Source organism: Pholis gunnellus (genome assembly GCF_910591455.1).
Source record: "Pholis gunnellus genome assembly, chromosome: 8".
Classification (NCBI taxonomy): Eukaryota; Metazoa; Chordata; class Actinopteri; order Perciformes; family Pholidae; genus Pholis; species Pholis gunnellus.
In genome coordinates this window covers 17,633,988-17,657,412 of record NC_136534.1, presented here as the reverse complement: position 1 = coordinate 17,657,412, position 23,425 = coordinate 17,633,988, and the positions used below count along the sequence as shown (strand labels likewise).

The following is a 23,425-nucleotide window of genomic DNA, read 5'->3' as shown; positions in this document are numbered from 1 at the left end:
TCTGTAGTTAATGTCTAAATCACATATGTTTATTTTTTTCTGTTATTGTGACACAAATCATTTTACATGTTCATGAATCTAAAATCCAAAAGAAAAACACCCTACCAATTACCCGCAGAAGAAAAGCTAAACGTTATTACAGCGTATGAATTTGAATAAAGGCGAACAATTTTACAACTTTTTCCACCCTGTAATACAGCGTTCAGTCATTTGTGACAAACTTGATCCCAAACTGTCTCTCTGAGAAGCTCCGAGTGATGCAGCCGCCGCATAGAGTTTAGTGAAGACGCCACATTTCTCTGAAAAGTTCTGTCGTAATCGTTTCTCCACGCAGGCGGCGCGGCTCAGCCGAGCAGAGAATCCCAGTCAAAGTCATCCTGGATCTCCTCACTGTTGCTGTGCAGACTCACTAATGGAGGACGCTGTCGTGGTGTCATAGACTGATGCTGCATCCCAGCTGAGACAGAAAGAGAAACGTTGACTGAGGTAGCACACAACAAAAAGGAAGTGAGGAACTGATGTCTATTTAAATAACTTCTCCTTTACATTCTGAAAGTAAAAAAAACAAACAACTAAAATCATGTTTTTGAAGATGAGGGTTTGGGTCTTACCGGCTGTGTTTGCGGGCTGTGGTCTCTGAAGGCCCTGTCCCTGCATGTGCAGAGCCCTCCGGGGCGGCTGCACTCCACTGGCGGGGTGAACTATGGGAGAGTAAGGGAGGGGTGAAGGGTGAGTGAGGCTGGCGAGGGTAGGAGGGGGATTGGACGTGAACGGTGGGACCTGTACGGAGTGAGGTGCACCGAGGGCTAGTGGGGAGTTATTCCCGGATGTGATCATGCCTCTGTGAGTGAAGAAGCGATTCAGAGAGTCGCAGAGGGAGGTGAAGAGCGCCGGGTCCAGGGCCCAATCGCTGAGCTCCGCCTGCCGCATGCTCTCCAGCAGGTCTAGTGACAGAAAGTGAGGGCCTTTTAGTACAAAGAAAGGGAAATATTTAAAAAAATACAGATGTTTGTACCCAACATTCCTATCCTTTTGCAAAGATCTCAATAATCACGTTATTCATTATGTCATTATCTGCCACCAACTACACGTTCTGGCTCATAAAATGTGTGTAAAAGTTGTTACTTTAGCTGCAAATGACAAAACATGTTGTTAAAGTGACATCTAGCTGTGAAGCTGTCTTCATTTTCATCTGTTGAGGTTTGAGTTCTCCCTGTAACTGTGGCACTCACAGCGTTTAACAGATGTTTGACATTATTGAATGATCTGCACATTATTTTCTCAATGAATCAGTCAATCGTGTTTGCTATAGAATTCCCAATATCATTTCCCAGAGCCCATGGGGGAATCTTCTTGATTTATTTGACCCATCAGTCCGAAGATGTTCCGTTTGCTATCACATAAGACACAATCAAAGCATCTTCAGATTTCAGAAGAAAATGTTTGCTGTTTTTACTATAAAAATGATGAATCAATGATTAAAAAATAACTTTAATTTTGCCTGATGGACTTCACATTTCAGCTCTTGTATTCATGAGTCTAATATTCACAGTCTTAAGAGTGTTCTGTATAACCATATAAAAAAATATATCTCAAAACCTCAGCAGATAAAACCCAAACAACCCCCAGAGGTGAGAGAATATGTGATTTTGTGAACCGACCCTTTGAACAAGACTCTGGTAAACGACACAGACCTGGGTGACCAGAGAGGTCAATGTTTGCCCAGTCTAGATTGCTGGCAATGCGGAAGCTCTCCTTCAGAGAATCTGGGTTAATGAACCAGTCAGCTGGCACCGCTAAAGTGGAGGAGAGGAAGGCAACTTTAGAAAGCAGTGATAGTTCCTGTGTTGTGTTGCTGCTTTTAACTCAAATACAAGCTTTTCTGGGCTTGATAAGGTAATATGAGACTCACTGTATTGTGGAATGCGCTCTGTCTGAGGAGGGTGTCCAGCTGTTGGAGGTGGTGCAGGTGGTGCAGGTGGTGCTGATGGTGCTGATGGTGCAGGTGGTGCAGGGTGAGGAGACATTGGGAGCAGAGTCGGAGTGTGGAGTGTAGTGTCATTGTTCAGAATAGCCAGAGGAGCAGCATCCGCTGGAAAGAGCATAAAAGAAAAGTATTTCATCCAAACCGTCCACGTGTTTAATGTATACTTTATAGAGTCAATGGACACACAAAGTACTTACACTGTGAGCCTCCCCTCTCCCGCATGGTCTTGAAGAGAGACTTGAAAGACGCATACAAGTCCGGTAAGTTCATCTCATCGAAGGTGAAACGCAGCAGAGGATCAGTGGAGGGGTTTACAGAGACAACAGGAGGGGCAGCAACAGACGGAGGCGAAAGAGTCGGTCCTGACCCGGTGCAAACAGACACCGGCACCGAGTTAGGAGCGCAGGAGAAAGTGGGAACAGATACTGAATTAGGAAAGGACAGAGTGGCGTCGGAGAAAGAGGGAGCCGCTGGAGAGCACATGTTGGCAGCAGACAGAGGCGTAGCAGAGGCAGCGGGAATAGAAAAAGTGGGGCCGGATGGATGGCGAGGAGGGAAGGAATTGATGGAATACGTGGAGGCAGCGGGATTGAGCCCAGCCGAAGGAGAGACAGATTGATGATGGACGGGGGGAGTGGACACGGGGCTCGGCATGTAGGGGGACGCTTGCTGTGAAGATAACACACTAGATTAGATGCTGCAGCCCAGCTGCACTGTGATGAGGAGGGGAGAACGTGACTCTACCTTGCATGGGGGAGGAGAGAGGGAGGCAGGGCGGGAGGGCTGCTGCTGCTGGAGGGCTCCCAGCTGCTCTGTGTGAAGAAGTTGGTGGTCTGTGTGGGAGGCTGGTTGGTGAGGAGGAGCTCTTCGCTCGGCTTGCGTCGCCGGTGTTTGAGGAACCTGGAACAGCAAAGCGTAAAGGTAGAAAAGGTATTAAAATCCAATAGCAAAGCATTACTTTAGAAGTGTTGGTCCACCCAAAATTATGATTATTAAAATACAGAAATCTTTTTTTTCATGTAGCCATGCTTTTATATGCCTGGTTTTTAGATTTCTGCCTCCAACCCAATGCAATGTAAGTGAATACTGACTTATCCCCAAAAATGTATGTCCACCATTTTTTTTATGTTAACAATTTCTTCATAGAAAGTAGCTCTTACTAAAACTTCTGACTGCACATTATCAAGATTAACCAGGACATTATTTTCTGGAAAATGTATCATTTTACTGCACTGGATGCACAAAATCTCATGTACTCAAAGTACCCTTTAAAGTAAATAGGTATCAGGAAAAACTGTGGTACCGAAAACTGGTTATGTTAAGAGTTTTGTTTCAGTCATTATAGCACGTTTTTAGTTTAAAATGAATTAAAGGAGACTACTAATTACAGCTGTCAGGTGAATGTAGTGCAGTAAAAAGTTAAATATGGGGATAAAATGCCAGAATGTATTTTTGTGGTTTCTCTACACTTTGGGGTATTTTACGCTTGAAGAATATAGTTTTGCTAGTTAATGAGTCATATCAAACCACATACATCCTCCTCTGGATAGGGACGCTTCAGTGCCCTCACTTGATTCGCCTCTGCTGGTCCATCCATCGTCCAATAGGAACCCTACAAATACAGTACAAGTGTCCAGCTTTACTCTCTTTTAAGCAATCCATCTCACATGATGCAAGCAGCACATATATGCTTACAATGCCACAAAATAAAAAGTTTATAAAAAAGTAGTTCACCTTGCCGGGGTCACTCTGTGGCCGAGGAACTTTCCTGAAGCATTTATTGAGGGACAGATTGTGTCGAATGGAGTTCTGTTAAGGACACAAAGTGTTATAAAGTGTAATAAGTCAGTCGTGCACCAGCCAATATTACAAATTACCAAACCAAGAACTCCAAACTTATACTTTAGTAACTGTAGTACTTACTTTCCATCCGCGGCCAGCTCGGCTGTAGTAGGGAAACGTGTCACTGATCCAGGTGTAGATGTCATTCAAACTCAACTTCCCTTCAGGTGCAGCTGCTATTGCCATGGCAATGAGAGTGGCATAGCTGTGGGGGGGTTTCCCTTTGTAGTTGGAATGGGAGGGGTCCGGTAGAGAGGGTAGGAAGTCTCCTCTCTCCCTCCCTCTGTCTTTTTTCTTGTCCCTCTCGCCGCCGCCGCCTCCTCCTCCTCCTCCTCTCTCTTTCCCCGAGCGCAGGCTGCTGATTCCCAGCTGAGGCAGCCAGTCAATACTGGTGAGACTGGAGTTCAGTTCAGAGGACATGGTCGCTCCTTTTCTCTCTCTGAGGAATCCGGAGAGGAAGCTCTGGAGCAACACGTCCGTTTACTTTGGACACACACACACACACACACACACACACACACACACAGAAAGGCTTTAGTAGATTCCCCCTCTGCCTGTAATGTAACACTGTCAACCATTGGGTTCCTGTACTTCCACTCAACAAGTTCAGACACTGTGCTGCTGTGGAAACTATCCGCTCACAAGCAAAGACATTGGATGAACGTGACAGCATCTATGTGACTTTTTCACCCACACTTTCTATTTTACGAGGAAGAAGAGTGACTTGCTTACCTTTTTTGTAGTCTGTCGAGGCCCAAGGCCTTCAAAACTGTAAATATTTGATGTCATCAGCTGTGCTCAACTGCTGACGAACTGGTGTCCGTCCTTCCCTTCAGCTCTCGCTCTTCGGCATGTTGATCCCCACGCAAGGCCTCCAGTCACACCTTTGGTTTGTGAAACTTTGTGTTCTTTTGGATAAATGCATACAAAAACTTACCGGAGAGCTTCCTTTTCCTCTCCCTCTCTCCTTCCCCTCCCTTTCAGACTTTACCAGAATTACGTCACTCACCCCTCCCTCTTTGTGACATCACTCTCTGCTCCCGCCTCTGGGAGCTGGTCCCTCCTCTTCAGCCGGTCACAGCTGGAAGTAGAAGTTTCTGCAGCTGTGTGCTCGCCACGATATCAATAAAGAGGAACAACCTGTACGTTTTGACCCAGGACACCCTCACCCTATCAAACGAGGCACGAGGCACGTTTGATTCAGAAACATGAACACAGAAACAGTCCAGATTTATAGCAGCATCACTTTATTGAAGCAGTGAAATTCTGTACAGTACATCTGGGACAGAATGACAGGTGGTGATGATCGTCCTACAGAGAGCTGAAGAAGGAGAGGAGGCCGGTGTCGGGGGACGGGTGGGCCAAAAGCTTCTGGATCTGTTGATAAAGAACATATATGATTGTCACTTTCATAACTTATGCTGGAGCATTATCAGAAGCCAAGATGGCGGCTTTACAACTGAAAGAAGAGTCAACTTCGGGTTTCAGCACTGCAGTATGAAGTGTCACCTCAAACTAGTAAGGTCACCTGTAACTGGTCGACAGTGTCAGTAATAAAGTATGTAGGCTGTGTATTTTTGGCTGCAGTCGGAGGGTATCCTGCAGGACTTGTATGTTTATGACACGTCTAAACGAACAACAGTAACTCAGGAGTGCAGCTGTAGTAGGCACCTCCTTGAAGTTGGGGTGTCTGGCGTCTTGAACCAGCTGCAGCAGAACAGCCTCTGTGGTGGTGAGGTAAGCTCCGCTCTGCTTCAGTCGAGACAGAGCAAACAAACGGTCCGTCTGGCTGTGGAGGGAGACACCAAAGTAGTCAAGCACACACCTGTGCAGTTTCCAGACCCCCCCCACACACACACACGATTATGATGCTGTATAGCAGATAAAACAAAAAGTACAAGATACCTTCTGGATGAGACAGCATCAGCCACAATATGAACCTCTACTCCCTTTTCAAGCAGGTCATATGTTGTGCACTGTGGAGAAGACAAGAAGCTCAAGTCTTTCATTCATTAACTGAAGCTCTGTGGCACATAAATACATTACTTAATAACTGTATCATCTGTCACAACTGTTTTGGTCATTTTTAACTGCATTCATCACTGGAAGTAAGCTCCCCAGTTGTCTTTATGTTGTGTTTTATGATGTTGATGCTGCAATGATGTGATCTTACTGCAATACAGGCGTGTGCCTCTATTCCACACAGTATGGCCTGCTTGGGGTTCCCCAGGGCCTGCAGCTCCGCCTCCACCGCCTCTATCATCATGGTGAAGGAAGTTTTAGCATGAGCGGTCAGGTCTTCTGCGCCCAGCTCAGGTACTGTGGGACCCAAGCCTTTAGGGTACTGCTCTGTCAAAATGGAGGGGATGCCCAGAACGCGACTGGCCTGTGAGGAAAAACGGGGAGAAATAAGGAATACTTAAAAAAAACAACTAATGTCTGAGGCTGATAACTGGTATGACTGATAAGACACTGAGACAGCGGTGTGATGCAGAGTGTTTCCAACCTGGAGCAATCTGGACGCATTGCTGACGATGTTGGTGAACTGGAAGATGTTGGGTCTGAACTTCTCTTGCATGTCACACAGCAAGAGCACTGAATCCTTGGTGGAGAGCCGGCCTACCCGTGCCACTGCAGGAGCAAGGTCACAGAAAGGATGAACAAATGTGTTCACATACTTTAAGGGACAATTCCAGAGGTAGTGTTTAGTGATTGTATTGAAATAGCTCTGAAGCTTTTAACAATGACACCTGAAGAAATAAGCATTGAATGTCATGTTTTCAATGTGGTGGCTACTTTTGAGCTTTATTTGGAACTTCTGATTATGTGTATTGGTGCAATTTGTGTCTACTAAAGGAGGAAAGAGGTTATCTTCCTTGTACGAAATATTTCCTCCATTGTGTTGCATTGTCTTCATAACGATGAGATAACTATACTATCCTGGCTTAACTCAAATCAATTGGAGCAACATGGTGATGACTGCGATCCTAGGTCATTGTTATTTAAGCGTAAAACTTACTGTTGTCTGAATGGTCCGATTGTGAGGAGAGAGAGAGAGTGGTTGACCGGTTCAACAGGACCGTGAAGAGCTCAACAGTCAGGTTAAAGTACAACGTCCCAGGTGACGCCTGTGTAATCAGAAACCAACAGAAAATGTGACGTTAACTATTTGACTGCCAAGTAAAATAATGCATTCAATATAACACAAAAACGGCACAATATCAGTGGAACACTTACGTTATCTAGACATATGTGTCAAAATGAAAAACAATAACTACTCTAGCATGTAGCTACGAGGACGCACAACTTCAACAGCCATGCATGCATCGTCAGAAGGGTATTGACCAATAGAATTACTTGTATTGGTGATTGACGTTTCTGTGAACCAATAGCAGCTACTGTTCACCGCGAATCGCCTTGCTAGTTCAGGTGGGCGGGAACCATGAAGTAACCCAAAGTAGTCACATGAAGATGTCTGACAACGCAGAATCCCCAATAGAAACGCATAAAGAGGAGTCACAACCGCCGTCAGACGACTCGACGACAAACGATGATAAGAAAAAAAGTAAGAAAGTGTAATACATTAAAAAATCTACTCTATAAGCGAATAACAACTATCTGTTTACGAGTGTTGTTGATCGTGCGAGAGGAAGTATTTCCGGGTGTATGACGTAAATAATGATTGACAGAGATTTAGGCCAATAGGAACTCTTCTTTTTTTCTGTTTAACCAATCAACATTTAGCTTTTAACACAGTACTGCCGGTTTGGGAAATGGCTAAAGCTACTGCTACTATTTATCAAGGCAACATGTCTTTTTGCTCTTATAGGATACGTTCTTTTCCGAGAGGCTATTTATTTTCATAATGCATCAAATATATATGTTACGTTAATGTCAATAGCAAACTACACATCTTGTACAAAACAATAATGTAATGTATTAAAGCTAAGCTAACAAACTCCGGTTAGCTTAAAACTGTCAAACTGTCACAGCTCAGATATATGGCCAAACTTCTAACTATGATCTATTGATATTACTTGGTCATACCATTTATATTTAAAGTAAAAGGTGAAATAAAGTCTCGATATAAAAGGTCCGATGCAGGTTTTTAGTAATAAAGCCAGTTTTCTGTCACCAGACCGTCATCAAGGCAAATGTTTGACAACAGTGAATCTCAAATCTTATTCTTACAACAAGTAAAAGGGTTTAATGTACATATACATGGAGAATGTAGTTCACAATTGTACCAAACAGGAAAGCAAAAGGAAATTAAGATAGTTGAAATAAACATCAGAAGTGATTTAAAAGGGAATATTGCACGAACAATAACTGTAGGCTTAATAACAAATTGTTTAAACACCCAAAGGTTGTGCTCATTTGTAGAGTCCTTATTGCATCGCCCGTTATAAAGGCATGTCATTCTGCAGTTTCTCTAATTCTTGATTGGAAGCACATCATCATCACATCAGTTTTTTTGTTTTTCCATTGTGCAATAGTGGGTTATGTGTCACTGGATTCAACTTCTCTAGAAATTCCTCCTGAACAGTTGATGTTTTAGATTTGCCCGGACCCGTCTGAATACCCGTCTTTCATTTTCTCCATTTTTTGTTATAGTTGATGTGCTGCTAAAGGCAGTAGGAGACACTCCTATAATGAAAACAAAGAAGTGGACCGTGGACAGGGGGAGGACGGTACAGTCCCTGTCTCAGTTCATCTCTCGCTTCCTCAAGCTTGACGGCAATGAACAGCTGGTAAGAATGTAGTTTGTACACTTTCCAAAATCATGTCTTGGACAGAGGCTTTGAAAACGTGCTTCAGGTCTTTTAATTACTTACATATAACTGCATCTGCTTCTGTTCTTCCAGTTCATTTATGTTAACCAGTCCTTCGCCCCCTCGCCGGATCAAGACGTAGGGGTCCTCTTTGATGTGAGTACATGTAACACAGGTTTTAATGCCCTGGGACTGGAGTGTGTTTCCAGACATAAAACCATTTAGCAATGACGATTTAAAAGAGAAACCAAGAGCAGATAAACAGGAGTCACTTTTGTCTTCTTTGTTTTTTATTAATCCACTTAAAACATGATGATAGATGTTCATTCTTGACCTGTGGAACAGGATGTGTAACAAAATAACTCCAAAGTCCACTCACTGGCTTCTTCTGAGCTTTCAATCAACCGCAACAAAGAAATGCTCGATTTCAGTTCAATTCACTGTTTGAAATTGCAGACAAAGCTAGTAACTGGACCGTACACACACACACTTTAACCATGTCATACAATTGCAACACACATCCACACAATGTGTATTTATCAACAACAAATATTTAAATATTGTTTGTTTTATTGAGTGATTACCGATGATTAGTGTTTACCAATGAGAACTTTTCAATAATGTAAACATTCTGTAAATATTACCTTTTATTGGAGACATACATATACAGGCTCTAACAGATAATGTAGTGATACTTAGAAGACTTAACACAGTATAACTTAATGTTTTTACCATACTTGCATTGCCTCTTAGCCCTAAATGAAATATTAGAATAGTTGTTGAGCCTTTGGGGCTCAGCCCATAGAAGTGAAATGTTCATGTGGAGCTTTGACCAGCAGAGGGAGCAATGAGAGGTAAGAAATGCCAAAATCCTTAACCACTGATTATAGTAACATCAAAGACCTCAAAGACCAAAATTCACAGAAGAGACGTCAGTTCTCTCTGCTCGACCAGTCAATGATATAAAATTAAATTTAACAGTTAACGGGTTTTTTTTCCACACAGTCTTTTTGGAACTGTACCGTCGTGTCACTCTTCTGCTTTAATTTTTGATTAAACATTCAGCGTAATGTATTTTTTTTCTCTTTTTCAGTGTTTTGGCAGCGATGGAAAGCTGATTCTACATTACTGTAAATCTCAAGCCTGGGGTTAAACTGTCTTCACCTCCCTCTTTCTTCAATTCATCCTCCAAACATGCACACAATGTTCTTTTTGCTTCTCTCTTTTTTTTCTTTACATTTTTCTGTACATACATATTGTAAATAAATGACTGTAACTATACAAAGCTCTTTCAACTGTTTTTTTTTTTTTAAGGAATCACATTTGGCACCCAAAGAAATACACTTAACTTTGGCTTTGCACAGCTGGTGTTCAATAGGAGGAAAGAAAGGAAAAGCTCAATCCTATGGATGCGTTGGTTCAAACACCTATTCACTCTTTTCGGGTAATAATTGAGCACCTAGTGAAAGTTAAATTTGCATAGAGCTCAGACTGGCGTTAAAGGTTTTTGGGAGGTTGCGAAAAGGGACAGACACAGGAAGAGAGGGGGCACTACAGTAACAGATGGACTTAGAGGGATTACATGATTCAGGATGGGTTTGTGACATAAATTCCAAAGAAAGACAGAAAAGAGAGTAGAGTGGCGTGGAGACAGACGCTCAGTCGCTCCATCCGTCTTGCATCTCCGTCTCCAACTATTGCCAGGAGGATTAAAGAGACGAGTGCAGCTGGAGAGGTAAAGGGCCACTCCTGGAGGAGGAATACTAGTGACAGATGCAGAGGGCAAAGATGAAGAGGTTAGTGACACGGACAATGGGTTCAAGATGGAGCAAATAAAACCAAGTTCTTAAGGAGCTTTTTAAGCGCTCTTGTAGAAGGCGGACATAACGGACTGCAAGACGTGAAAGTGTTTTTCTGTGACGGCAACCTCATGTTTGACCTGACGTGGTACAAGGGACAAGAAAAATATCTTTGGTAGGTACTTGTCACTGATTCTTTTAAAGATAACTGGAGCTGAAAAGATTATCAGTCAACAGAAATTTAATAATTTCAGTCATTTTTTCGACACAGCTTCTCTAATGTGAGATTGAGAATTTCTTTGTTATTCGTGATGTTAACTGAGTAGCTTTGTGTTATGCATTGATGTTCAGATAAAACAGTTAATATTAAGATTTCACCTTCACATTCGTATTATGGCCTTCACTCTTTTCTCACATAAGGAGACTAAACAATCAATCAATTGTTACAATAGTATATTGCTTTTCTTATTTAAGACGAAATGGAGCATATTCTATTTGGCTAATAGGTTAAAATGAGGCACATGGTGTGTTTCTAATCAGCTGCTTAGTATTTGTCAAGACAGACAAACATCTGAAAAACAATGACCTCATATTTATGTTTCTGTTATTAATGTTGAAAAATGATTTCCAATTTTCTTGTAGGACTACCTAAAATGTATATCGGTGTTACGGTCTTTATGTAAGATTCTGGCTAAATCTAAGATAAACTTCCATCCAACTTGTTCATGCTTTTAATTTTTGCAAACCTATATTAGTCACACTGTATATGTTTAATATGCTATCGCTGAATGTTAATTGAGAAGAAATTGACACTGGAGGAAATAATGATAATATCGGGGTAAACAGAGCGCAGGTCACATGTATACAGCTAGCTGTCTTAACGTTTCAAAAATCACATAAATCAGGTATTTAGGTATTGTACTTTTCACAGATACAGTAAAAAATAAAATAAATCTTTGTACAGAAACATACATATTTGTACATATTGTAGTCTTTTGTCAACATGTAGCCACAATAATCTCAAATTTATTCCAAAATTGCTATTGAATGTGTTTATTGTCAACATTATTTTAGGTACTAGAAACCACCATTATTGGGTTGATCAGGCATTGTGCTAAATTCAGTTGGTTTAAATAATGCTCTGTTGTATTTCAGGGTCTGTGATCTGATGGGGAGACATTGCATGAGAGAGAGACAGCAGACATGGTCAGAATGCACTTCACACTAAAACACACCTAACACAAACAGATTAAAGAAGATTATCAGGGATTACTAGCAGAAAATTCATTTAAAACTGTGGTTTATCCATAATTTCATCAAAAGAAAAAAGTAATCTCTTGTTTTTACTCCCCTCCGTCTTGTCTTCCACTGACTCAGGGTCCAGCAGTGGAGTTCATGATGAGCGGCAGGGTCAGGCCTGAGTGAGTCAATCAGGAAGCAGGAAGATATTAGCCGGGGTCACAGGATAGCACACGTTACTTGCTCTTACATAGCCCGTCTGGAGGACGTATGTGTCCTCAGGCGCTTTTATGGCTCGCTGATATTCGACAAAGTTAGATGTCACCATATGGACACCCTGGTTTCAGCCTTTATGTGCTCTATTCAACAATTTAAAGGTGCTTTTTTGCCAGGTGATGGATTGGGTTTAAAGATGTCCACTATCGCCTCTTTAAAACATACTAGTCTTTTTGATGATTTTTTGGTACAGTCATACTGATCTAGTAAGTGCACACGCAAAAAGGGTCTACAAGTGCTGAAGTCAGGGGATGTATGGCCACAATCATTCACCACAAGGACCAATAGCAGGACATCACATTGACGCTGTCAGGCCAGCATTCTGTTATGTCCTTGCATTTCTCCTAGAGTGAACCACCGTCCACCTAAATCCCTTCTTGTTCATTTCCTTTTTTTCCATCTGTCCTTTCCCACGTGTATCAACTTTAGAGCATCTTATCCACCTCCCTCCCCTCTCGCTCTCGTTATCTTCCTCTCTTTTAATCACATTGACTTCAAAGTATCACCGTGTCAGCTTTGTTTTGTCATCTTCTGCCTGTACTGTTACATCATAATTATCTTTCCATTTAAACCTGGCAGCTCATCACCTCTTTAAACCAGCCCAAAACATCTGTGCCGCCCTCACGGCTCCATCTGTGACTGCAGCCCTACCCTCTGTCGTGTTTGTCCTATTCCCACGTGCAGCATCTGCCCCATCTTTGCCTTTCTCCTCCCCCCCCCCCCCCTCTCCCTCTCTCTCTGTCCTCCCCCTGCCTCCCTCTTCTCCTGTGTGGCCATGCTGGAGGGTATGTCCCGTCGATCTCGCTCCCTGCTCTCCCTGACCTTGACCACTCTGGCTCTGGCCCTCTCCATCCTGGCTCTCTGCACCTCTTACTGGTGTGAGGGCACCCACAAGGTGGTCAAGCCACTCTGCCTGTCGCCCGTCAAAATGAAGAACTGTGGTCAGAACAACAGCGAGCCTTACACCACAGGTAGATGTCCCATTGTCTTTTAGCTCTCCACATCATTTGTGCAGCTTTATTATGCTTTATTGTGTCTTTTAAGTGTAATGTAACTTGGATTGATGTTCTATTTTTACTGGTAAATTTGTTTGCATTCGTTTATTTTAATATCCACTTTTTGAGGAGCTTGATGCTGCTCCCCCCTGATTTTGACCATTTTTTGAGTCTCAACAGATCATTCAGCAGACAAGGCGGAGATGTTCACTGACTGTTAAGCTAAACGTCCTTGAGCAAAAACACTTTGGAAGATTATTCGTGTACATACACAGATTTAGCATCCCATAAACAACAATGTTGCATTCATTTATGAGGAAGCATTCAAACCCTTGTTATGTTGGTTGTCAAACGTTATTCTGCAAAGTAATTAGTGAGTACAGCTGTACATCTTTTCGATGTACAGTACTACAGAGTAAATGTACTTTGTTATGTTCCACACTGGTGAGTAGAAGTATTTCAGAATATTAAGCTTTGAGCTGGCCCAAAGCAAAAGGAGACAATACTAAACTACAAAAAGTTGCCTGGTGACTTATCCTGATGTCTGTTGCAACACGTTTACGGGCATGACACACGTCGTTGTAAACAGCATGAGCTCATGGATTCATTTGATTTCCTGGCATTAGGCTTTTGCAATAGATCCGGTATAACTTGAATGTTGAAATGTTGTTTCTGACGAGGTACCGCCCATCATCGTCACAGGTTACTCTGTTTCAGACGTATACGGATGATGCTTCATCCTGCTCCAATGATAATCAAAACAATCCTGTCTCAAGGTCTATTTGCAGGCTTTTCTGGAGCTTTCAACTGCATCGCACGGCCTTCATAAGCAGACTCTATCTAAGTACAGCAGATCAAGTACAATGACCAAACTCTGAGTGTGATTGAAATGTCTTTGTAATGGAAAAAAAGATACAAAGTTGACTTTAAATTAAGATTAATTTAGTAATCTAAATACAGTACTATTCCCAAGGTCAAGACTGAGCCTTACCGCTCAGTCTCCACAGTGCTTGTTGAGGCGTCTCTGAATGAATGTATCCCATGTTGAATGTGTGCACACATTATGTCACATCTTTGTTTGAGTGTCATGTGGTCAGTTTGTCATTGTGTATCATTAAATCTTCCAAAATGTGTCGAGGGTATAAATTGCAGCTTTCTGACTTTGACCAACATTTTGGCCTTGACTGTTGAACCTGATTGCACCACTATTGGATTTCTTGTTCGTTGCACTGTGTCACAGCATAACAACCAATACCTCAAACTAATCTGAGTGGATAAACTCACTGGCTTCTCCCCAAGTGAGAAACTGATTGTCCTTGGTTTGGTGTTTTTTAATCTCTTTTTGAATATACCTTAGTCCCACAGTGAATTTAATTATGGTTTAGTATTAATCTGCAGGGTGTGAGGGTGGATCCCAAAGGTTTATTCGTCCATGGGGGTGAGCGCACTGCCTGCTGCTTGGTTTTTGTTTTCTCAACAGATATGCTTAATCCACAATGGGATGAACATCTCTTACTGCGTGCAGGAATCATCTTTCATAACTACATGTACTTTGTTTACTTGTACAAAAAGATCTACCTTCATAGTGGTGCATTTAAGTCTCCCTTATGCTTCTAAACATGATGTTGCTGTTGTTAATGCTGGTACCTGATAGGAAAAGGGTCCTGAGTTTGTTTAATGTTTGCATGATATCGCTAGTGCAGGTCTGGATTGGTTTGGAGAATAAACTTTGCCCACAGATGTGTGTAAGTATGAATGCGTTGCTGTCTTGATGTTAAGAGCTGTGAAGAATTGGTCCACCCAGCGCATGTTTGGTTCTACTCCTGCCACCAACTCATTATCCATAATCGGAATAAGCAAGTGGAAAAATGTATACTAAGATGCTCTTCTCATTGTCATCCTTTTGTGCTGTCACACAGAGAGTCCTACCCAGAACCCCTTCAACCGCACACTGTCTCCAGCCAGGAGGGACGAGCTGGCCAAGATCAGACAGAGGCAGCTGGCCAACGCAGTTCAGTACATCTGGGAGACGGGAGAAGACAAGTTTGCTTTTAGATACTTCCACACTGGTTTCTGGGAAAGCTGTGAGAAACACAGCGATGGTGAGGCCACAAAGCACACGTCCAAACACACGTAGACTAACACACGTGCACCGGGTCACATTATTAGTTATACTCTCTATATTCGTATCGTTTTCATAGTTTCTTTTCAGTCTCAGTTCTCCGCCAAATCTTTGCATTTGTCCTCAAAGAACAATTTCTCCTGTCTCCATTTTGTTCACATCTATAAATTTGTTTGGCAGGGGAGAAATGTCGAAGCTTTATAGAGTTAACACCTGGAGAAACACAAGGTGAGTTGTGTATCAGCCGATATATAAAAAACGTGAAATTATACATTTAGTTTTTATGTGGATTTGTGTGTGTGTCAATTCTGTTTGTATTTTCAATGTTGCAGGTGTGCTCTGGCTCTCCGTTATTTCAGAGTTTACGTACATCGGTCTGCTGGGGATGGGCTTCTTACTGATGTGGCTGGAAGTCTTGTGTTCCAAAAAAGAGATGCACTCGCTAAAAATTAATGCCTATGCCGCTATCTGTACTGTGTTATCAGGTAAGGCGCAGTGGATCCTTACATAACGAACTAACAACAACCTCCTCCGTATATCAGTCTCTATTCACATGGCCATCTTTATTTTTTCTGTCTGGTTTGTTTGTTTCTCCCCCCATATAGGTCTTCTTGGGATGGTGGCCCATATGATGTTCACCACGGTGTTTCAGATGACAGTCATTGTGGGCCCCAAAGACTGGAGGCCTCAGTCCTGGGACTACGGCTGGTCTTTTGCGTAGGTGGCCTCTCTTTTAGGACAGCATACAAGCCTGTATTGTTAAAGCACGTACGTACTTGTTATTTACATGTTTGTCTTCTCTCTTTAATTATGCTAAATCTCCCCCTGTTCCCAGTCTTGCCTGGGTGTCCTTCAGTTGCTGTATGGGGGCGGCTGTGGTCACACTCAACTCCTACACAAAGACCATCATCGAGCTCCGTCGCAAACAGAGGCTCCGTTTGGAGGAAGCAAGGGCCGCCACTCATGCTCCTTCCTACGACGAGGTCGTTCCAGGAGGCGGGCTCTACTCTGTCAGCGGCCTGTTGCAGTGTCCAGACGGCATGATCGACGTAGCGTGGGCCCCGAATGGCAGTGTGGTTGGAGTGGGAAATGGGGATGTACCAACGCTGGTTTTGGTCGGAGGCTGTGGCTCAGAGGGGTGTGAAGACTGTGAGAGAGAGATGGATGAGATGGATGATGCCATGGACCGAGTTGATTCACCTTGTTAGGGGATTTTTTATATCCATCAACTTAAAGGCCCTGAAAAACTGAAAAGGGAAAGATGCTGTCACCGTGCTGGAGACGGAGCTACGTGAGCAAATAGATCCTGTTTTTCTTTTCTTTCACTATGACTTTCAGTGAAGTTGGGAAATACTAATTTGTGGTTGAAGGCCGGTCAAATCAATGCATATCAAACTGCAAAGACTATAGTATATGAATATGTCACACTGACATGCAAGACTGCGTGTTTTCTGGGTATTTCTCAGTGCCTCATGCTAGGAAAGTAAATGTGTCTCAATATGTAAAGGCCTATACATGTTTAAATTATTTTATTGTATATATATCAACATGCAATGTATAAGGACAACGATCATTTCACTGCTTAGACAGGGTCGATGTTTCTTCTCCTGTTGAAAACCTTAACAGATCAGCCTGTCCTTTAGAGTAAATACACAATATATTGTCATTAATGTGAGTGGCGACATGCTTTCTTTTTCAATCTCCTCTCTCGCTTGTGACCAACGTTTGACGCAATGCATGTATACCAGAGGCTACAACAAACACAGTCTCTCTGCAGATGCACAGACGAGCCCATACGATACACACACAGTGAACGAAAGATTACAGAGATTTTGAAAAGTCTGCTCTCTGATGTTGAACAGAAGATTATGTGTAAACCAGTAATCCCGAGTTGGATGGAAAGAAGGGGGAATAGAGTGAGGAGAGATGGAAAGCATGTGAAGGGATGGAGGGCTGGAGGGGGGAGCGGGTTGTGGGGGGTCAGCCTGAAAGTTGGAAAGAAACACAGACACGCACACCGACAGGCCGCACACACACACACACACACACACACACACGCACACATAAACAATCTGCACCATGAAAAATTTCAGGGAAATAATTGTTTTAAACTGGATTTTACATTCCGGTATTTATTGTGTTTAACGTAAAATTATACAGGCAACATTTTCAAAAAAGTGTACCAAAATCTACTTTAAACGTTTGTTGGCTTTACGTGTGGGATACTCCTGGATTTACTGTAAGGGATAAACATAATTGAAAACGTAAGACCTAAAGCTCCATTTTTGTTAGCATTATATTATACAGTATGTTTCCAGGTCATAGGAGAATTCACTGTGATCTGGGAAATACAAATAAATTGATTTTCAAAGCACAGATTTATGAGAAAACCTTTAATTGATTGTACAGTAAATAGACATCACGTAAGAGCTACAACCTCTTCCAGACATTTCCAGTTCTGTTAAAAAAAATGAATGCGCTAACAATCAGGTATGATACTTATATAGTTGTCATTACCATTCATTTCTCTGGAGCCAAAATGTAATTTAAACCATTTAAAAGATTAACAATAGGACAATATTTATCATACATATTCTTTGTATATATAATATGTACTGCATCAATATAGTCACCATAAATCTTTTTATCTGTAGACACATTTTAAACACTACGCCATAATTTGCCTCTTTTAGCCTCTATTTGATATCCATTTATCATCAATATGACATAACCAATACTGCAGAAAGGAGTATTTACACAGAGGGGTTGAGTGGATCAAAGAGGAGGGGGGAGGAAGCATCAGAGGCTCAGAAGGAAATCAGGAAGCAATAACAGTTTAAAAGTATCTAGTGAGAGTGGACGAAGTAAGGATGACTTTATTCTTTAGCTGGTTCATAGTGGATGAGACGCATTGCATTCTCATTTTCAATTACTCCTTGGATGAACTCTCCTTCGGCCAGTCGCTCTATGAGGGAAACAAGAAAGTAAGAGAAAACAGTAAAAGAGATGTAGAGTAAGAAGTGTGAGGTTGAATAACACGTCTTTTTCTTATCTTATCTAAGAAATCCATTCGTATCTCCTGTGTGACTGTGCTGGTCTGATTGACAGTAGCATGCAAAGCAGTGGAATCACGTTAGGCTCCATGATACATAGCTGCTACATACATAATAAAGCTTGCATGACACATGTGATGCTGTAACTGGAGGGATGTGACCCCAGGTGGATTTATTGCTTGTATTATTGTTAAGCCAAAAAGCTGTAAAATGTAATCTTCACTACAGGATGTAAGAACAGCTGTTGAGGAAAGGTAGAAAGAGCTTACACTGATTTCATCTCTCCTCAACATAAGTACATAGTGATAAGAACACAGTGACCTGTCATGTACGGCTGGGGCACAATGTATAGACATGCGTGTGTTATTTCCTTTACCGTTGTCTTTCTTTTCGAAGTACGACCACAGCTTGTTGGCTCTTTTCTCGGGTGTGTTCTCATCCTCTGGTAGCTTGCTCTGGTCCTCCTTGGGGATCAGCTTAAATATGGCCTGAGAGGGGGGTTGGGTATAAGATCGGTGATAACACTGCATCATTTCTCTCGCACAAATTATGTATGAAAACAGCACAACACAGCACATAAAAGAAATGTGTGCAAGCCAAGAAGCGTGTAGCCTGTAGGACAAGTGAGTAAGTTCAAGTTAATTCGTGTTTTGTGGTTTATAGAGCGTCGGATGCAAAACAACTTGACATTTCGAGAAAAGCTACAGGCCAACACTTTTTCTTATGTCTAGTCCCTGATTGCTGTCATTAGTCATCGTATACTCTGTCAAACTTGGCTGAATACAACCAAATCAAGTACCCTACAATTAAATCTTACATAAAATGTAGCCCGCAATCCCCACATGACAGCTGATCTGCCTCCCAAATGTAGCTAAGAGAGCAATCCTGGAGGGCTTGGGCATCACAATTAAAATGGAGACTCTACAAGTTAAAAGTGAATGAATTAATAATCAAGCCGCCCATGGCGCCAAAATCAGGCCTGTGTGTCATTTCTCAGAGATAATGAACTTTGGAATATGCCACTTAGAATCCAACGGATTGTAAATGACCAAATGACTGTGCACTTTAGGTTCAGGCCTTTAAGTGTGTGTCCCACTTAGAGGGGAAGCACTCATCTCCCGCATTTAAGACACCTAGATTAACATGGATTAGTGCCAAGACTCAGGCCAGAGGCCAAACACCAAGATGTCCTCTCTTTTCTCCCTGGACTGTCCCTCCATCTTGCCCCTCTGATCTTGCTGTCTATATAGTTCACACTTATAGATGAATGGCATTTACTAACTTATAAATAATAAAAACAGATCTATACCAAGCAGTCACATACAAATGTGGATACCCTGAAGATACACTGTATTTGCACCCTCTCTGAACTAGTCTATTATATCCTATTAGTGTAGTATACTACACTGGACGTAACTATTGGCTAGTCCTGCCTTCCTCACTTACTTGCTTCCCACTTCAAATCCAAAAATGAAAACAGACACTCTGGATTATGGTTCTGTAATAATGATGTTAGTTTAAGTGCATATAGTAGATCTGTTAATTGACGACCTCTCCACAGTCTGATTCTGTTGTAGTTTGTTGAACTTTTGGCAGCGTGGCTTTAAAAGCCGTTTGGTTGTAAACGTGATGCACGTGAACTCAGGCTAGTTGGCCAGGAATTAAATCCCATTACAATATCAGCTGGATAGACAGGTGATCTGTCTAAACCACTTAATGCAATATTATTTGTCTTTAAAAAAGAAGATAAGAAACTGTGTAACCTCCATCTGACTGAGTTTTGATGATTTGAAAACAATGTTTAACAACTATTATACAGTGAACAGCATAAATGCATTGAACAGTCAAAAGTGGCAGCCTCATGAATAAAAGAAACATGGATTCGACTCAGGGCTGATGAGCAGTCCCTCTATAGGAACAGAGCAATACAAGAGTAGCCTTGCTTAAGAGTACGACTGCCTACATTATCTGAGAGTTAACCCTGTAATCACAGAGATTATCAGGGGTTTGGGGCTCAAATAGACTGGCTAATTGGGCTGGCACTTAGTACTGAGACCTACTTTTCAATAAATAGCAACTAATTTTACATGGACCTCAAAGGATGTGGCCAAAGTACCAGGAAGACCTAAACATATAATGCGGCCCAACAATAATCCTCCGAAACTATTCTACTTCAAACAAGAATGACCATAGAGTTATATCAACACCTCACACTAATAGAAATGTAAAGGAACATTGAACATTATAAACTTAAAAAAATAAGTAAAAGCTACAGGGCAGTAGTATTGCATGATGTCAAGTAATCCTCTTATTTCATCTGTCTGTTGTAGCTTTGACCTCCTCGAATAAAACATTTCCCTGAGGACTATGGGCAACAGAACAACTTAAATGTCTGATATTATATGTTTATAGCGACGGTAAAGATGAACATTATGGTAGAATAAAATACTCTTTCTGTCTTTGGCACTCTTAGTCAACAAGGTTTGATACTACTCTCCATAAAATATGAATGGGAGTGTTTAGGGCAAGACACATCATCACACTATAGAAATAGTTGATACCATTATTATTTTTTTGTCATACTAGAACCACAATTTAAGTGTCTAATTATTTCATTCTCATCTTACACATCACTGTATTCCGCCTCACCTGGCAGATCTCCGTCACTTCTGTCTTGTTGATGTATCCGTTCTTGTCTACATCAAACAGCGAGAAGGCCCACTCCAGTTTTCGTGTCGTCTTCCCAGTGGAGGTCATGTGCAGCGCGATGATGTACTCCTTGAAGTCCAACGTGCCGTCATCGTTGGTGTCAAAGGAGCGAAACACATGCCGTGCGTAGCTCTTGGCATCGCTGTCAGGGAAGAAGCGGCTGTAGATCTGCTCAAACTCTTCCGGTGTTATGCGTCCAGTCGGGCACTGCTTCTGAAAGTTCTCGTACCACTGGGAGATCTCAGTTTCAGTGAATATGGTGCTGAGCTTGAGGTCCTCCAGGATCTCCTTTGATATTGCGCTACTGGTAGTATTTCCCATGGTAGCTGCTGTAAGTGTCTTAGTAATCTGTCAGTTCTGACAAACTCACAGGCAAATAGGAGTTTTTCCTGTCCTGTGCCACCTGAACTTCCCCTTTGTTGAAAATATTTCTTCACTGGCTTGACCGCTTCTGGCGAACCCTGCAAGTGATTGCAAAAAAAAAATATTTACAGATATGGTACAGTCCACATATGAAATCCTGAATTTGATCAAACTAAGAAATCACATTGAGGATGATCCAAATGTAGGGAAGGCTTTACCTGTGTGTTGTGAGGGTAGAGGATGGCTGGAGCATTGAGTATGTGTCTCAAGAGTAAGACAGTGAGAGATAAGTAGGGCAGAGGGGAAACACAATCCTAGTGGGTTAATTCTGTTAATGCGGGATTTAAGGTGGCTGAGCTTTTGACTAAAATGAACCCCCATATCCTACTTTTCTCTATTGGTTCTGGAAGTCTAGAAAGATCTACAGCATATGGCAGTGTAGAGTTCATTCCTCTGTTAAATTACTTATAAAAAGTAAGAATTCTGAGTTATGCCTTGTGGTAGTGTAAGTCTTACAGAATCCTATATTGATCAATCAACAGAGGTCCAATACTTTTCACTGTGTCCTTTGGGTTACAACCACTTTGTGAAATTGACAAATATTTTGTTGCTACAGAATCATGAAAGCTTTTTCATTACTTTTATACACAGATCAACACATTAGCAGACATGTTGTGGGAAACCCTTTTAAGCTGGTACCAGGTGGGTTTTTTCAAAGCTACCTTTAAGTTCTTCAGCAGTATGTCAGACATCTCTGTAGTTACCTTTCAAAGGGTTTAGTTGACCACTGACATCTAATTCCAGACTACCATCTGTCCAGGCAGTTTAACTCCCCTCTACCTCCAATCCCACCCACGCCCTTCCATCATCTTCACTATGTGCACAACCTCCTTCCTGCCTACGTGAGCTATGATGTCGTTTCACTGACTTTTTTTTGTCACTAGCCTGGGTTTGTTTTATTGAGCCAAATGTTTAACCCTTTTTTCCGTCTTTTCTTACTCTGCAAAGTTATGTTTTTGTTGTTGGGCTGCCAAATTCTCATTATTTTTAGCCTTTCTTGGTCCTGGGCTTGACTTTTCCTGACAAAAAGTATTGTCTCGTGCACTAAGGGCATCCTGTTCGACATACTGACAGACACAAACATGCTCATTACTCTACCTTCATTTTCACTGGTTTGACTCTTTCACACCAGTCCCTTGTAACTCAGGCCCAGTCCTTTCTCTGTATCGTCTCCATCTTTAGTGTCAAAAGCCATCACCATACTGGACAGTAATCACGACATCAAACTGACTTTGGCTGACACATTTACATCATCAGAGCACTATCTTGATTTGTCATAACTGTTGTTTCTGACTAACTTGGCAGTGTTTGTGTTACAAAGTTACACATGGTTGTGAAACCGGACAGATGAAAGCATACACCGACAGCTTTAGCAGCACTTCTTATTTACACTCTGTTTTTTACACTGCATGATGATTTTCATCCGTGTCTTATTTTTGCAGCAGGATTTCCTTTGCTCCATAAGAATGCTCAGTGAGCCGTCTATTGGATTACTCGACCCCCGCCCCCTCGCACCCAATCCAACTTTTAGCCAATTACTATCATCATCATCATCCTCTGAGTGCCATTGCCAATAGAATTACCCCCTCCTCTCCACAAATCACTTGCTGACACTTAACCCGAACCCTAGCCTCAATTAATTGCTAGAGCAAGCAAGGATTTGTGGCCATAAATGTTTTTTCTACTTGTGGTGAATGTGAGGATTCATATAATATTGATGTCTAACCACAATCTATAGCATCTAAGCACTAATAATTCTTTAAGTAAGTGTAATTGTTAATACTGAAACTTACTTAATACAGAAATTAGAAATTATGAATAGCAGCTATTACATTGCTTTGCGACAATAAAAAGGATATATATATTTACTTTGCAGGCAGTGAAGTATTATACACATTAAAATAGTGCAGTAACAGGTCGAACTGTATTGATAGTAGAAGTCGACACATCTATTAATATCTGCAATTAGGCCAGTGTCTCTCTACTGGCAGCATCCCATTTGGCTAGACAGCATTAAAGTCAATTAACTGGTGATATCGAGCTTCACCTGTGAGCCAGCTCCACGTCAGCGCTGACATATATATTGTAAATCCGACCCACTCAGTGTCAGCAGGTCACGCCCACTCATTTGCTTGTTTTCTGCACTTGGTGAAAATAATTTGTTTGCAATTTCAGTTTTTAAAATTTTAAAATGTGTGATTGATTTTG

At 41.8% G+C, this 23,425-nt stretch overlaps 5 protein-coding genes across 6 annotated transcripts; 2 read left to right on the top strand and 3 right to left on the bottom strand.

Moving 5' to 3' along the window:
* Nucleotides 1-2: 2 nt before the first annotated feature.
* Nucleotides 3-4,798, bottom strand: foxj2 (forkhead box J2). Of its 2 annotated transcripts, none has more exons than XM_079165255.1 (10): nt 4,562-4,798; nt 3,911-4,312; nt 3,722-3,796; nt 3,522-3,599; nt 2,732-2,887; nt 2,185-2,656; nt 1,913-2,092; nt 1,662-1,796; nt 612-944; nt 3-457 (listed from the first exon to the last, which is right to left on the bottom strand). In XM_079165255.1, exons 2-10 carry the CDS (start codon nt 4,247-4,249, stop codon nt 345-347), a joined length of 1,881 nt encoding a protein of 626 aa, XP_079021381.1. In that variant the 5' UTR covers nt 4,250-4,312; nt 4,562-4,798; the 3' UTR covers nt 3-344. The 2 variants fall into 2 exon arrangements, with proteins under 2 accessions (XP_079021381.1, XP_079021382.1); XM_079165256.1 differs by having other exon boundaries at nt 1,695-1,796.
* A 263-nt stretch (nt 4,799-5,061) lies between these two features.
* isoc2 (isochorismatase domain containing 2) lies at nt 5,062-7,177 on the bottom strand. Its single transcript, XM_079163948.1, has 7 exons — nt 7,067-7,177; nt 6,849-6,957; nt 6,336-6,460; nt 6,003-6,215; nt 5,735-5,805; nt 5,501-5,618; nt 5,062-5,206 (listed from the first exon to the last, which is right to left on the bottom strand). Coding segments are annotated over exons 2-7 (594 nt in total). The 5' UTR covers nt 6,850-6,957; nt 7,067-7,177; the 3' UTR covers nt 5,062-5,140.
* atg12 (ATG12 autophagy related 12 homolog) lies at nt 7,153-9,880 on the top strand. The gene is made up of 4 exons (XM_079163950.1): nt 7,153-7,394; nt 8,444-8,580; nt 8,695-8,757; nt 9,695-9,880. Exons 1-4 carry the CDS (start codon nt 7,295-7,297, stop codon nt 9,752-9,754), a joined length of 360 nt encoding a protein of 119 aa, XP_079020076.1. The 5' UTR covers nt 7,153-7,294; the 3' UTR covers nt 9,755-9,880.
* Nucleotides 9,881-12,690: 2,810 nt separating this feature from the next.
* On the top strand, nt 12,691-16,240 carry LOC306700055 (germ cell-specific gene 1-like protein; the record flags this gene model as incomplete). Its single annotated transcript, XM_079164948.1, has 6 exons — nt 12,691-12,886; nt 14,830-15,012; nt 15,213-15,260; nt 15,365-15,517; nt 15,638-15,749; nt 15,868-16,240. The coding sequence occupies 6 exons, from the start codon at nt 12,691-12,693 to the stop codon at nt 16,238-16,240; spliced, it is 1,065 nt and encodes a 354-aa protein (XP_079021074.1).
* Nucleotides 16,241-17,908: 1,668 nt separating this feature from the next.
* rcvrn2 (recoverin 2) lies at nt 17,909-21,115 on the bottom strand (the record flags this gene model as incomplete). Its single annotated transcript, XM_079163954.1, has 3 exons — nt 17,909-17,997; nt 18,462-18,573; nt 20,735-21,115. The coding sequence occupies 3 exons, from the start codon at nt 21,113-21,115 to the stop codon at nt 17,909-17,911; spliced, it is 582 nt and encodes a 193-aa protein (XP_079020080.1).
* Between the last annotated feature and the right edge of the window lie 2,310 nt (nt 21,116-23,425).

Excerpts from the sequence above, each read along its gene's own strand:
- foxj2 (XM_079165255.1), bottom strand. The coding sequence starts at position 4,249 with ATGTCCTCTGAACTGAACTCCAGTCTCACCAGTATTGACTGGCTGCCT. Across the intron at positions 945-1,661 it reads ACCAGAGTCTTGTTCAAAGG|ACCTGCTGGAGAGCATGCGG; the intron begins GTCGGTTCACAA and ends TTCTGTCACTAG. Across the intron at positions 458-611 it reads ACAGCCCGCAAACACAGCCG|CTGGGATGCAGCATCAGTCT; the intron begins GTAAGACCCAAA and ends TTTCTGTCTCAG.
- isoc2 (XM_079163948.1), bottom strand. Across the intron at positions 6,216-6,335 it reads ATGCGTCCAGATTGCTCCAG|GCCAGTCGCGTTCTGGGCAT; the intron begins GTTGGAAACACT and ends TTTTCCTCACAG. Across the intron at positions 5,207-5,500 it reads GACACCCCAACTTCAAGGAG|ATCCAGAAGCTTTTGGCCCA; the intron begins GTGCCTACTACA and ends CTTTATCAACAG.
- atg12 (XM_079163950.1), top strand. The coding sequence starts at position 7,295 with ATGAAGATGTCTGACAACGCAGAATCCCCAATAGAAACGCATAAAGAG. Across the intron at positions 7,395-8,443 it reads AAACGATGATAAGAAAAAAA|TTGATGTGCTGCTAAAGGCA; the intron begins GTAAGAAAGTGT and ends TTTTTGTTATAG. Across the intron at positions 8,758-9,694 it reads ACGTAGGGGTCCTCTTTGAT|TGTTTTGGCAGCGATGGAAA; the intron begins GTGAGTACATGT and ends TCTCTTTTTCAG.